The sequence below is a fragment of the Phalacrocorax carbo genome, chromosome 12, assembly GCF_963921805.1.
Source record: "Phalacrocorax carbo chromosome 12, bPhaCar2.1, whole genome shotgun sequence".
NCBI classification, from domain to species: Eukaryota; Metazoa; Chordata; class Aves; order Suliformes; family Phalacrocoracidae; genus Phalacrocorax; species Phalacrocorax carbo.
In genome coordinates, this window is record NC_087524.1 from 17,401,150 (window position 1) to 17,413,745 (window position 12,596).

Here is a 12,596-nt window from a genome sequence, read left to right on the forward strand (position 1 = left end):
TCTTGAAAATTACTGAAATAAGGCATACAAGGGAGGCAGATCTCATTTAAGTAACACTAACATTTTAAGGGCTCTCTCCAGTGCCAGTCACGTGTGTTCTCTGGGCTTCAGTCACCCTCCTTGAGTCAAATCTAGCACTGGTGTAGCTATCTGTAGATGTTGTTAGTATGGAAGCTGATGCCTCTGCTCTTCCACAAACATGGTCAATAAATGTTTTACTACATGGTAGTTAATTCATAGTTCAGAGCTTCCATCTGGTGCATAGTGGGTATATTAAGCAGATAGGTTTGATAAAGCCTCTCTGGCATTAATTCGGTAGCAATAATCATGTAATAAAGTGAATGGGATCCCTACTGCAGTACTGACAGTTGCTTTGTGACTATGCACAGTATTAAGAGCTATGAACACTTTCCTGAAGGACATGCCTTTAAAGACCACAATAAAACAGATAATTAAATACATTTAAATATGAATTAGTCTGCTGCATCTTGTGGTTTAAGGCTGAACTTCTCCTACAATAAACAAATTCAGGATTAAATCCCTCCATGCAGAGAGGAAGTTAAATGAACTGAACAAAACCAAGCTAAGGCAATACAAGGATTAGGGTGGCTCAGAGCTTGCCATTGGGAGGAAAGGAGGATGGATTGGAGGAATCACAGGAGGCAAACAAGGCCATGGTTATGTTGCTGCCTTTCTCCCACCCTAGCAATCTGCAGTCCCACATAAATACCTATGCCTGTTTGCTGAGCTGGACCCTGCTCTGGGAAAGAACCAACACTGAACTGAACACACACTTAGGCTGTAATATCACGTACTGGGCAGAATGTGGCCAAGTGAAGCAGGAGTGACATGCTGGGTTATTTGCATTAACAATAAGAAGGAGGGTTTAAAATGGCATGAATATCTAAATGGGCAGAAAGTCTAAATGGAAAATGTCTAAATGGTGAAAATGTCTAAATGGTGGAAACGTCTAAATGTTCTATACATCCTGCAGAAAGTATTCAGATGCTGTTGATCCTTTATGCAAAGATTACGTCAATGTGCCAAGCTCAGCGTCAGCACCGGTGGTCTGGGACGCGATTGCCCGTTGCACGAACGACCACCAGGTTAAGTCTTTATGAACAGCTGCTGTTTTCTGTGCCTTGCGGCCCTCCCCCGCCCCCCGATTATTATTTTTTTCTCCCTCTCTCTTTTCGGGAGCCAAGTCGTTCCTTACGGATCAGAGGTGGGCGCGCAAACGGTAGCCGCACTCCTCGCTGCAGGCCGTGCCGTGAGGCAGACCCGGGACGCGACGCCAGCCCTTCGCGCTGGCGGGCAACGGGTTAATTTCCTTCCAGCTAAGGATGGGTGGGGTGTTGCATTAAATGAGACAGGAGATGCGCTCTCTACGCCCCTTCTCGCCCGTGCGGCAGCAAAGGGCTCTAGGGACCCCCTCCCCGGCGTTAGGCGGGGGCGAAAGCCCAGGGCTGGCCCGGGACGGCTTGGCAGCGCCGCGGAGGCGGGGAGGGGAGGGAAATCCCCTGGATCCCCCGGCCTCCGCGCGGGAAGGCTCCGCGTTAGTCAGCGGGACCCCTCCCCTGTGCCGGCGCTCGGCTTCGCCACGGCAGCGCCGCTCCTCGCACAGGCCGGCCGCGCCGCCGACGGGACGCGGCGCCTCCGTGAGGCGCGGAGGCTGAGGGGGGGATGGAGGGGCCCGCGCTGCACCCCGCGGGGCTCTGCGCCGCGGCCGCCCTCCCTCGGGGCGGCGAGGTGGGCTGCCGGCGGGCTGCGTGAGGCGGCCCGAGTCGCCCCGGGTGCTCCCGCCGCTCCCGCCCCGAGCGGGGAATGAGAGGCGGCGCCGTGGGGCTGCCGGAGCCTGTTGGGACCCACCATGCGGGAGCTGGCGATCGAGATCGGCATACGGGTCCTGCTCTTCGGGGTCTTCGTGTGAGTACCCGCCGGGCAGCGGGGGTGGGGGGGGGGCGGCACCGGCCGGTACCTCCGGGACTGCCCCAACTTCCCTCCGTCGCCCGCGCCCTTCCTCGCACCCGAGCGCGGTGTCGGATGGCGGGGCCGGGGGAGTGCGGCGCTGGGCGCCCCTCAGCGCGGACTGGTGGCGGTTAGCCGCCCCGCAGCCCCTGAGGGACAGCATTCTGCTGGTGGGCTCTGGCGGGTCCCGAAACAGCCCCGCAGACCCTGAGGGAGACCTTCCCGCCGGTGGGGTCCGCCGCGGAGGAGCCCCAAGCTGCCGGCCGCTCTCCCGGTAGCCCTGAGCGAGGGGGAGCTGCCGCCGTCCGGGGTGCGGGCGGGGACCCGCTGTGCCCGGAGGGATTTTTCCCGAGGGTACGGGTCGCTGCGGGAGCAGCAGGGAGCCCGCTCTGCCCTAGGATTTTTTGCGGGAAATTTTTGTCGGCGAAACTAGTTTGTGAGAGAAGTGTGCAAAGACCAACCAAAAAAAAAAAAAAAAAAGCTTCTGTTTTCGCTTGGGCGATTATGGTTTTTGGTGTAAGGTCTCGTCTGCCGAGGCTGTAAATGCGCTGGCTCGCAGCGGGTGGGGTGCGGGACAGGGTCCCTGAGCGGGAGGGCCACAGCGCTGCTGCTCGGAGCTGAGGAAGGATCTCGGGCTGACCGTGAGGTCTGTCGTAGCTGGGTTGGAGATGTATATCCGCTCGCTGGTGTGTAGGAAGGAAAGTCATGAAGATCTGGTTGCTGGAAGATGTGCAGCTGTCACTGAGGAACACTCTATTTTTGCCTTTTTTAAAGAGAAAGCAGTTATGTATCATTTTGCTCTGTACACTTCAGGCAGGCTTCCCCCTTCCCTCTCAGGGCTGTACCTGTTTCTTCTTTCTGGCAGTTTGTATTTGAAACATTGGAAAGTTACATGTGTCTGTAAATCCGTGCATTTGAACAATGAAAAGTTACAGTCTTAAGTTTGCATTTCAGTTGCTAAATGTTTGAAGATATGTATTCTCAATCTTTGTGATCCCTCTAAAGTACCACAGAAACTAGATCAGATTCTGCTGCTGTTTGTCTGCTTAACAATGGGTCCTGTGGGTGGCAGGTGCAGGCAGTAATAGTATAGGGCATCTAGTAAGCCGTGATACAGACTTACAGCTGGTGGTACTGGAATGCTTTGATGTGATTCCTTTCTGAACCTGTCATGGTTAATGAATATCTTGCCTGATTTACTGTTGTTTGAGTTTTTCCTCAGTGCTCATTCCTCTTTAATATTGATGCAAACCTTTTGATTTGCAACATGTTTGGTAAGTGTCATCCCCTTCAGTTTAGGATGAGCTTTGATACCTTCAAAAACCTGTGAGGTACCTTTGATATCTTTCAGTTCGGTTGGATCTTACTTTGAAAGTAGACCTATCCCTTTCAACGGAACTCTTTCCTGGAATATATAGAATTACAGGGTGAGCAAGGCCTCAGAAACTGATGCTATATCAGAACCTTTCCCTTCTTTATGATTGCATGTGTAATTCATCACTTACACCATCCAGTAAAAGACCTTTCATATAGCTTATTACCATGGTATGTAAATCACGCCCTATTATAAGTAAGAATCTCTAGGTTATGCTTGTCTTCTGTCCTCATTTCCTCTCTAAAACATTCTGTAATTTTCACTATTCTTTCTCCTGTGGTTCTAAACTTAGCTGAGGGGTGGCTAAAGGACATGCTTTTGGTAGAGCCACCTTAATGCCAAATGACCACACAAGCACTCTTCATGTTTTCACATAGCTTGGGCTCTTCTTTCTTGGAATACTGGGGAATAATTGTGACATTATAAGAGGTCATCTGGAGTATTCACTGACATCTAGAATTACTGAACAGGTAGTATTCTAAATTCACATCCAGGTTGTTGTTTAGTTTTATGAAGAACTGTACTTCATTTGTAATGGCTGCAAAAACACAATCTCTAGCTAGACCAGAAGAATGGCTTTTATATTCAGATAATTGTAACACCAAAGTAATCTTTTGCTATTCAGTATTTCTCTCAGTTTTTCCAAAGAGAGAGTTACTCATATTTTGGAGCTTGTGTATTTTCAATGGTTTAAATACTGTGTTTTCTGTGGTTTTATAGACAGCCAAAGCAAGTATTTTTAATGGCGTGTTGAGTTCATTAAAGTGTCTTTTCAAGCACGAACAATTACTGGTGAATTTGGAAGCCCTGGGACTGCAATCCAGGCAGCAGCAATGTAAGTTCTACTGCAGAAGCTATTTCTAGGAATGAAAAGGCTGTGCAGTTTCCACCTCTTGTGGAAAGGAATGCCATTAACATCAGTGAGTTGAGGCTAGGTCTGAAATTATCTCTGTTGTGAATGCCAGCTGCAACATAGATATTTGTCCACCAGGAACTGGACTGAAGAGAGTTGGTCCATTCTTAAAAGGTGTTGATGACTTTGGGTCACTACCAACCTTTGTAGTGTTAGAAATCTGACCTTGGAGATAATGGTTCTTTAGTTATTTGCCAGTCATGAACCATCTGTGCTTCCCAGATGTCTTTTTACCTTCAACCCACTGATTAATATAACTCAGAGTAATATACTGGCATATTTTGTACCATAAAATGCAAGAGAAAAAGGTGCATGTTCCATGTTGTAGTTTTGCTTGGAATAAATGTCATTTCATAAAAATGGAGGTGTGAAAACTTATGTTGATGATTGCTGAAATTGAATGTATTGCCAATTTGAATGTATTTTACAGCAACAACAGCCCTATTTTCTATACTTAAGACTGGCAACCTTTTTTCCCCCACTTGCCGTAATTATCAACTTCAGTCACTCCACCAAAGGCAAAAATCTATACTTGTTAAGTTCTCTGTCACTTGAATGTACACCATTCCAAGTAATACACATTTTTGATGGTTGTATATTGGTTTGGATGAATTCACCAGATAATCAGTGAGTTGATAACAACTCACTAAGTTCTAGATGTTGTGTTCTTAGCAATTGCTAAGTGTTCACTTAGCTAAGTATTCACTTAGCAATTAAAGATGGGTTTAGGTATTGAAATTGAGCAATTCAGACTTCTGTGTGTTTACAAATATCTGTGCTGAAGGGCATTTTAGCCCTCAGGATTTACTACTCTTGAAGGAAGGATTAGTTAGGAGAGATTTATTAGAACAACTAGAATTGCCTGAAATTCAGAAGCAGGAGTTAAACTAACAAACAGAAAAACCCAAACACAACTGTATGCAGTCAAGAATATGCTTGATGCACGCTTTACTGGGAAGGTTAAATAGATGTTCTTTGAGTACATTCAGCAAAATAGTTCTCAAGCCACAAGTTACAAACTCTAAGTAGAATAGTGATATTTCTGTTCAGCTCTACAGTTTTTCCCCAGTTCCTTAACATTAACACATTCATTTTTAGTTTTCAGCCTTAGACCTTCTGACTGAGCTGAACTGATCCTAATGAGTGTAGAAGGTTTGCTACTTAACTAAGCAAAGAAAATTCAATTAAAATTCAATTAAACCTTGACTTGAATAAAGTCTCACTTCATATTTTTGTTTTAGTTTTTTTATTAAGAAATATCTGAGTACAGAACTGGATTTTTTTTTAAAGCAAAATTTTTCATGAAGGTCTCAGAAGTAGAAATGATCTATTTTTTTAATGTAACAACTGTGAAAACACTAATTTGAAGAATGATTGAATTAGGCTTTTACATCTGTTTTCTTCATTTTGTACTTATTCCTATGACCTGGAACATCTTAAGGAGCCTGATTAATGCTAAAACACGTTAAATGTGGCCAGTCTCTCATACTCCGTGTGGGCGGTGGTGTTAGTCCTTTACTGAATGCTTGATAAAAACAAATTGTTGTGACTGACTTGGTTTTTTTCAATTCAGGCAATTGTAAAAAGATTTGTGAGCAAGTCTGCTATTTTTACACCAGAGTGATGCTCTTAAAACAGTGTTCTTCATCTGTCCTAAAAAGAATTCACCGAGTGGTAGCTCGGAGTGAGCCTGTAATTGCCAGTAGGGATGTCTTAGTTTCTTACCTAAAACAGAACAACTATTTTGCTGTCTCCTGCAAGAAAAATGTTTTCACCTGTTTCAGAAGTTTTAGAAGACCACATCATTGTTTTGGTAGGAAGATAGAAGAATTTTGTGTGTGTTGTAGTATATTTAGCCCAATGACTTGTCAGCAGGATATTGCTGATGTTTCTAGAGCTGTCTAATTGATTAAAAAGACAGTGTTTCAAGGATTGCTTCATTAAACCTCGAGCTCTTCAGTAAGAGTGATGTGATTAAAATATACATGTCATTCAGAGTAATTGGATATCTTCCCTACAGCATAGAGCATAGTCTCATTAGCAGCCTGCCTTGGGAATAAATGCTTATTTGCAGGCTAACATATGTATATATTCCATACACATGAGTGTACAGTATTGACTAATGCTGACATCTTTTGTGTGTGTGTGCCATGCTCAGACTGGTTTAAGTAAATAAAAGCTGATTCTGTGCATGTTGGGTTTCTTATAAGATTACAATATTAAGATTTTAATTGTTACAAATATGCATGAAATGAAAAAACTTTTCAGCCTAAATCAAGTAGCTTGCTTTGTCATAGGTGGTGGTCTTCTGGATATTCTGCATATGTTGCCTTCATAAATGATTCCATGTATTGTCTTGTTAACACAGACTGCAAATCAATTAGCTAAGGCAATTCCACAATGCTGCAGTTCTGCTTTACTCTTTTTTCACAGTTTGTGCTTGCCTTTTCTCTGTCATATGTCCTGGGTTTTTGGAGGGTAGACTGAGCTGAGAATCATGAGCAGCTGGAGATCTGTAGGTCATATAAGCAAAACAGTACTGGGAAGAAATCACCCGTCTGAGACATTATGCTTATGCTGACACAAATGCTGCCAAATTACAAATCAGTTTTACTAGGATTTCAAAGCAACTTTTAAGTCTAAGCTTTATAGCTGAATGTTTCAAAGTGAAGTAAGTATTTGGCCATGTGAGCTTCTTAGTCTTTTTGTGTCCTACATTCTCAGTTTGAGTATCCCATAATTCTGATTTTGTTTGGAACCTGATTTTTGGCTTATAATCTTAAGTCTTGGATGTCATTTCACTGTACCCTGATTTCTCATCAAGAAAAGGGGAGTAATCCTTTTTTTTCACCTTTTGTTTATTTAGTTGATAAATTCTTTGTTGTGAGGCATGTGGACAGTGGCCAAGCCCATTGAGCATGGAATATGCTTGGAACATTTTCAGTGTTAGTTTCACAAATAGTAATGATAGTAGGAAGTGAGAATATCAACATGTTTGATTACTAACCTGTTTAAAAATAGGTACTGTCTTGTAAGCCATAATTTAGGTGATATTAAAATGAGGGAAAGATTTAGTTTGTGGCCTGGATTGAAGTGTGGTTCACTGAGTAGGGTTAATGAACAGTTAAGGGAAGGCCTGTTATGAACAAGACCTTGGCCTCTCTGGTGTTCAGGATCTGAGAACATATATCAAAGGTTGCATATTGGGCTCCAGCAGCAAGCACCAGACTTTTTCCAGTGCTCAGCAGAGTCAGTTATACCTTTGAAGTGATGGAAGAATTAGAACGCCATGGAGCTTCTATAACTCACTGAATGCAGCTGATATATCACAAAGTAACCTGAATTTTAACTTTGTTCAGCTCAGCGTCCTTGAGAGGTTACTGTAAAAACAAAAGTCCATAAATGCCTATTATACCTAGTGTAATATGAAGCACGCAATGAAATGACTGTGTGCCTGTCCTTATATCTATGAAATATCACCAAGCTAACAGAGGCACTTGGTACTTAGCATTCCACTGAACTGAAGCTTCTGTTTCCATTGTTTTCTTATTTTATTTATTGAAATGAGGGTTGGATTTTACTGACTCTGGTAACAGCTGTTCAGGAGAAAGTGTACCTGTCTGTTTTGTGCAGACTTTGGTCTGTGCAAGGGATAGATTATTTTATAGACTGTTGTATCAATATGTTTAGAACGAAGTTTATTTAATTTGTCTTCCGTGAGACCCAGAGGGGAAAAAGAAGGGAATTTAATGGCAGGAATTCTAATTGTCCTGTTAATGGGACAAGATTTACAGTTGATGTGCATGGCTGAACTCGCAGCTGAATACATGCTAAAAAAGGATGTCATTGTGAAAGCCAAAGCATCTATTCCAGATTTTTGAGGAGTAAATGGTGACTTTGTGTCTCTTTTTATTGAATGGTATTTACTCACTCACTTTGGCACTTTGTATTTATTTGCTCCCAGTCCTGATTGAGGAGGTTTTATAGTGAGAATGTTACTAAGACTGACAGGGTTTCTGTAAGGGAAATTTTTATTTTAAAAAAATAGATTTTTATATTTTTATACTTTGATCTAAGCACAGTCAAGCTGTTGCACAACTGTGTTTCTTATGGCAAAGACTTTAAAGAAAAGTACAGTCTTATTGCTGAGAGTGTACTCATACCTGGCACAGTAAACCAAGGTCTTTATAGTCTTGCAATCTGCGGGTGAATTTGAAAAGTGAGTACTTGGAAATATTTAGCAGAGTTATTGACACTGTAAGTGATTAAGGATTACATTTAGTGTGTCTGGTAACTTTTTTCTGTAGTGAGCACTGTACTGATAGTGAACAGGGGACATCTGAGTGCTGCATCCATATCGGCAAGGATTGGTGGACAGAGAGAGAAAGCTAAAGCCAATCCATATGTCCCTTGTTGAGGTATTGGTTGTGATCCACTAATGAACATCAGGGGCTCACATTTGAATGATTAAGGAAAGCTTCACTGGTTTCTGAATCAGAATAACTGCTTTACAGATGATCCAATTAGGTTGTCTTTGTAGAAGAGATAAAGTTGTCATCAGGTGTGGTGCTTGAAATAAGCTTTATCATAACTGCATGGATTTTAAGGTGTTTTCTTTCCCTGTTTTTCCCTTGCCTTGTAAATGGTAAATTTGTGATCGTTGGACCACAAGTCATTGCTACGCAAGAAACTGTGACTGACCTATATGATTCTCCAGAAAACTAAATTAGGAATATTCCTTTGTTGTAAATCAGATTGCTACAGTGACTGTATTGTATTTGTTTCTATGCATTACAAAACATTTTTAGCTTTTGCTATCCAAATGGCTAAATATTTTCCTTGTTAACATACCACTGAATTTTAATTAAAATTGCATATAGATAAAATGCAGTAAGTATGACTTATTTTACTGTAGGCTAGAGTAACAAGGTTTACAGCTGATGTTCTCATAGTAAGTGACTGATTAAGATTACTTATGAAGGTGAATTTCAGAGAATTGAAGAGGCTTGAGAAAGATGAGGGGTATAGAAAACACCTTTTCTAAGAAAAGATAGAAATAATTGAGCTGTTTAATCTAGAAATCTGAGGAGACATGACAATAATCTTGACATGCAAGTAGCTGCCTTAAAGATGTATGAAGAAGGCAAACTGCTTTTCATGTCTTTTGGGAATTGTACAGAAGGGAAAGATTTTTAAACTTGTAGCAAAGGAACCTTAGGCTGAGTGTGGGGAAATATAACCTAATTGTAAGGACTTCTGAGCACTGTGATTGCCTGAGGTATATGTAGAATCTCTGCCAATGGAAATTTTAAAAAGGAAGTTACGCTAAAGAATCTTGGGAATATTTTACATAAAATTCTGCTTCGCTTCATGGCTTTGAGGATACAGACTGGGTGGCCTTGTAAGCTGGCACGAATCAACTTAGTGGACTGAGGTTTATACCACCTGAGGGTGTCCCAGTGTGGGGGGAAAAGTTGAACAACATTAAAACAAAATCCCTTGTGAGAGATTTTTGGTGCATGTTAATGGGCAGAAAAGGAAACAGTGTTACCAGTTTGAAGTTACTTGGAGAATACTTTACCAAAGGCTGAGCAGAAGCTGCCGATCCCTTCTGGCTGGAGGGCATTGCCATCCCAGATATCATATTCTAAATATTCTGCATTGATGAGCTGTGGGGAAAATGAAATCCTAGATTAGGTGAAATGTTTCACTCTGCAATCTTGCTGCTCATTTTTATTTTGAGGGAAAAGTTTTACTACTTCCTTAGAATTTATTATGGAGGTATAAATGTCAGCTCAGAGATATTCCAGCTTCGAAGGATTTGTGGCACCCTGCCAAGTGTTGTGAAGCCTTGCGAATCGAAAACAACAGAGGAAAGTATCATTTGATATAAAGTGTTATATTTTCATTAGCTGCCAGTTTTCACTAATGGGAGAACAGATCTAATGGCCTGACTGTTCTCTCATAGCCCGCAGACAAGCCATTAATAATTTAATTCATCTAGTGTCCAAGGTGCTTTACAGGAGTGTATTGCTGTTGGACTTTAGTGAGTGCTACAAAATGCTAACAGTGATGCTCCTATTCCCCATTACTGTATCCTTTTATTTTTTTAATCATTATTAATGCTCTGGAACATGTATTTATTCACACAAGTGTGTCTGGATTGAGTGATTTTAATATAGTTGGATTTGATTGTGGATATCATTAGGCAGGTGTCTCTCTCTCCTAGAGAATAATGAAGTAATTGCATACAGCAACTGTGAAGTAAAAACTGGAACAAAATACCTTGTAAACTTATATTATATTTAGTGAATAACTTGACCAAAAGAGAATTTTATTTTAAAATTTGAATTTTTAAAAGCATTTTAAAATTAAGATTAAAATGAGTTTAATACATGCCCCAAACAAAATATTTCATTTCAGTTTGGGTTAAAATGATATTTTCCTGCTTGACCAAAAATTAATGTTTTAATTTAATGCAAAGAAAGTCTTGACTGAGCCTTCTAGATTGGTCCCTGATATTTTTCCCCTCTTGTTTCCTTACCAACTCCTGAGTCTCTGGTATGAAAAAATGGTCTGAGAATGTGTTTTGGCACACAGTTCTAGTTGTGGGAAATGTGCTTGATATTACTTAATCCTCACTTTTATTCAGCCTGTACCCCTCAGGTACCATTATGTGGGCATAGACTTCACTGCCATACATGTTCTCTTTCAAAGTCATGCCTCTATATCCATCTCATGTTTAAAGGGAACAGTGGTGTGTAGCAAATGGGATACAGATCGTAAACATTGATATAATAAACATTCTAGACTAAAAATAATTTGGCAGCAAATTATGAAGTCGTGTTCATAATAGTGAAATTTATGTTCTGGTGAAAAGTTGGGTGAGTGAGAAAGAATTTCTTGTGTCAAAGTTATAGGTTTTTGATATTTGAAGAGATTGGGTGGGGAATGTCTTAGTGTCTTTCAGAGATTGTTCCTGAATAAGATGCTAGGGCCAAGCTGTCACTTCCAACTGATTAAACCTTGTTCCAAGCAAGATCTTAAATAGCTGTCGCAGGAGGGACAGGAGTGAGAGGCATTGAAATAACAGTGAATTGCAAAGGGAATTTTGGAGGAGGAGTGAGGGAGGGACAGAAATAACTGAGAGGGAAAGCTTTGGTCACTAAGAGAAATCCAGCATCTTTGAGTTTAACACCTGACTTTCATTTCATGTCCAAACCAATAGTCAATAGGAGTGTGGTACACAGGTAAGAAAACAGAAGGAACTTTATCAGACCGGTCAGCTCTATCAAGTTGCTATCAAGCTAGGATAGTTGTTCAAGGAATTATTGAGTTGTTTGGCTGAAAACAGTTCGAGATATAATAAAAACAAGCATTAAAAAACATCAAAAGCAAAATTTTGTCTGTAGTGTGTTTTGGTTCATTATTCAGGTATGTGCTTAGGTGACTTAAGCCTGTAATATGAATTCTGTTTTTTTCACTTTAGAATAATGTACAGCTGCCAGCTTTGAAACTTCTAATGGCTATATCAATGTTCATATACTGATCATTTCCTTTCTCTCCCTCCTCCCAAACACACCCACACTGAAATGGCTTTTGTGAAACATCTTACATCGTAGGGTATGTTTAATAAAAACAGAGCACAGAGGCCACAGTGAATACCATAAATCATGTTTATTAACTAAGATGAGAGATAATGCAATGAAAACAGTAGCCAAGAGCGTTCAGTTTGTTGGTGTCTGTTATTTTTGTGATGATTATCTCTGTTACAGTAATGCAACTGTACTGATTGCCTTAGGTATTGTACGTTGACATCATAAGTAGCAGCTCTGACCAGCTTGCCTTGTGCTTGAAGAGTACCACTGCTCCACGTGGGCAGGGATCACAAGAACTGAACTGCTGTTTCACCTGGGGAGCGGCTAATTGCCAGAACAAATAGATCTGTGTTTCAGAGCAGTTTATATTCTGCTGATCGCAAAGATCACTTTCAGTATTAGGTCAAAGAAAGTTTTAAAAATATAAAATCTACCAAAATATGTCTATTTGACTCATTTTGGAGTGCTCTTTCAGTAGAGCCATGCTTGTCTGCTGTACTTCTGTTCAAAGCTGCAATGCAGCGCAGCATGACTTTTCCCTCTTTCTTCGTTTCACTTTGCTCATTTCTAAATATTCCACTTCTGTAAGGAAGACATGATGGTGAAAGGTTGCATTTAAGCTTGTTAAATAGTTTAATTCCTAGATACCCATTTTTACTCTCGTTGAATGGAGTTCTCTAGATTCAGTCACTTCGTACTGGCAATAATGATACTCGGCAATATTTAGTGCTACTTTTGTTCA

At 41.2% G+C, this 12,596-nt stretch overlaps 1 protein-coding gene across 4 annotated transcripts in view; it reads left to right on the top strand.

The window, feature by feature from the left end:
* Window positions 1–1,371: 1,371 nt before the first annotated feature.
* The window catches only part of PLPP4 (phospholipid phosphatase 4), a 64,086-nt gene continuing 52,861 nt past the window's right edge, over window positions 1,372–12,596 (top strand). Inside the window, exon 1 of one of the 4 annotated variants that reach the window (XR_010375015.1) lies at window positions 1,372–1,926. Coding sequence is in view for 3 of the 4 variants with exons in the window: in XM_064464287.1 (XP_064320357.1) it covers window positions 1,871–1,926 (56 nt within the window). In the remaining variant the exon portion in view is untranslated. The remainder of the gene's footprint in view (window positions 1,927–12,596) is intronic. The other 3 variants (XM_064464287.1, XM_064464288.1, XM_064464286.1) reach the window with 3 other exon arrangements.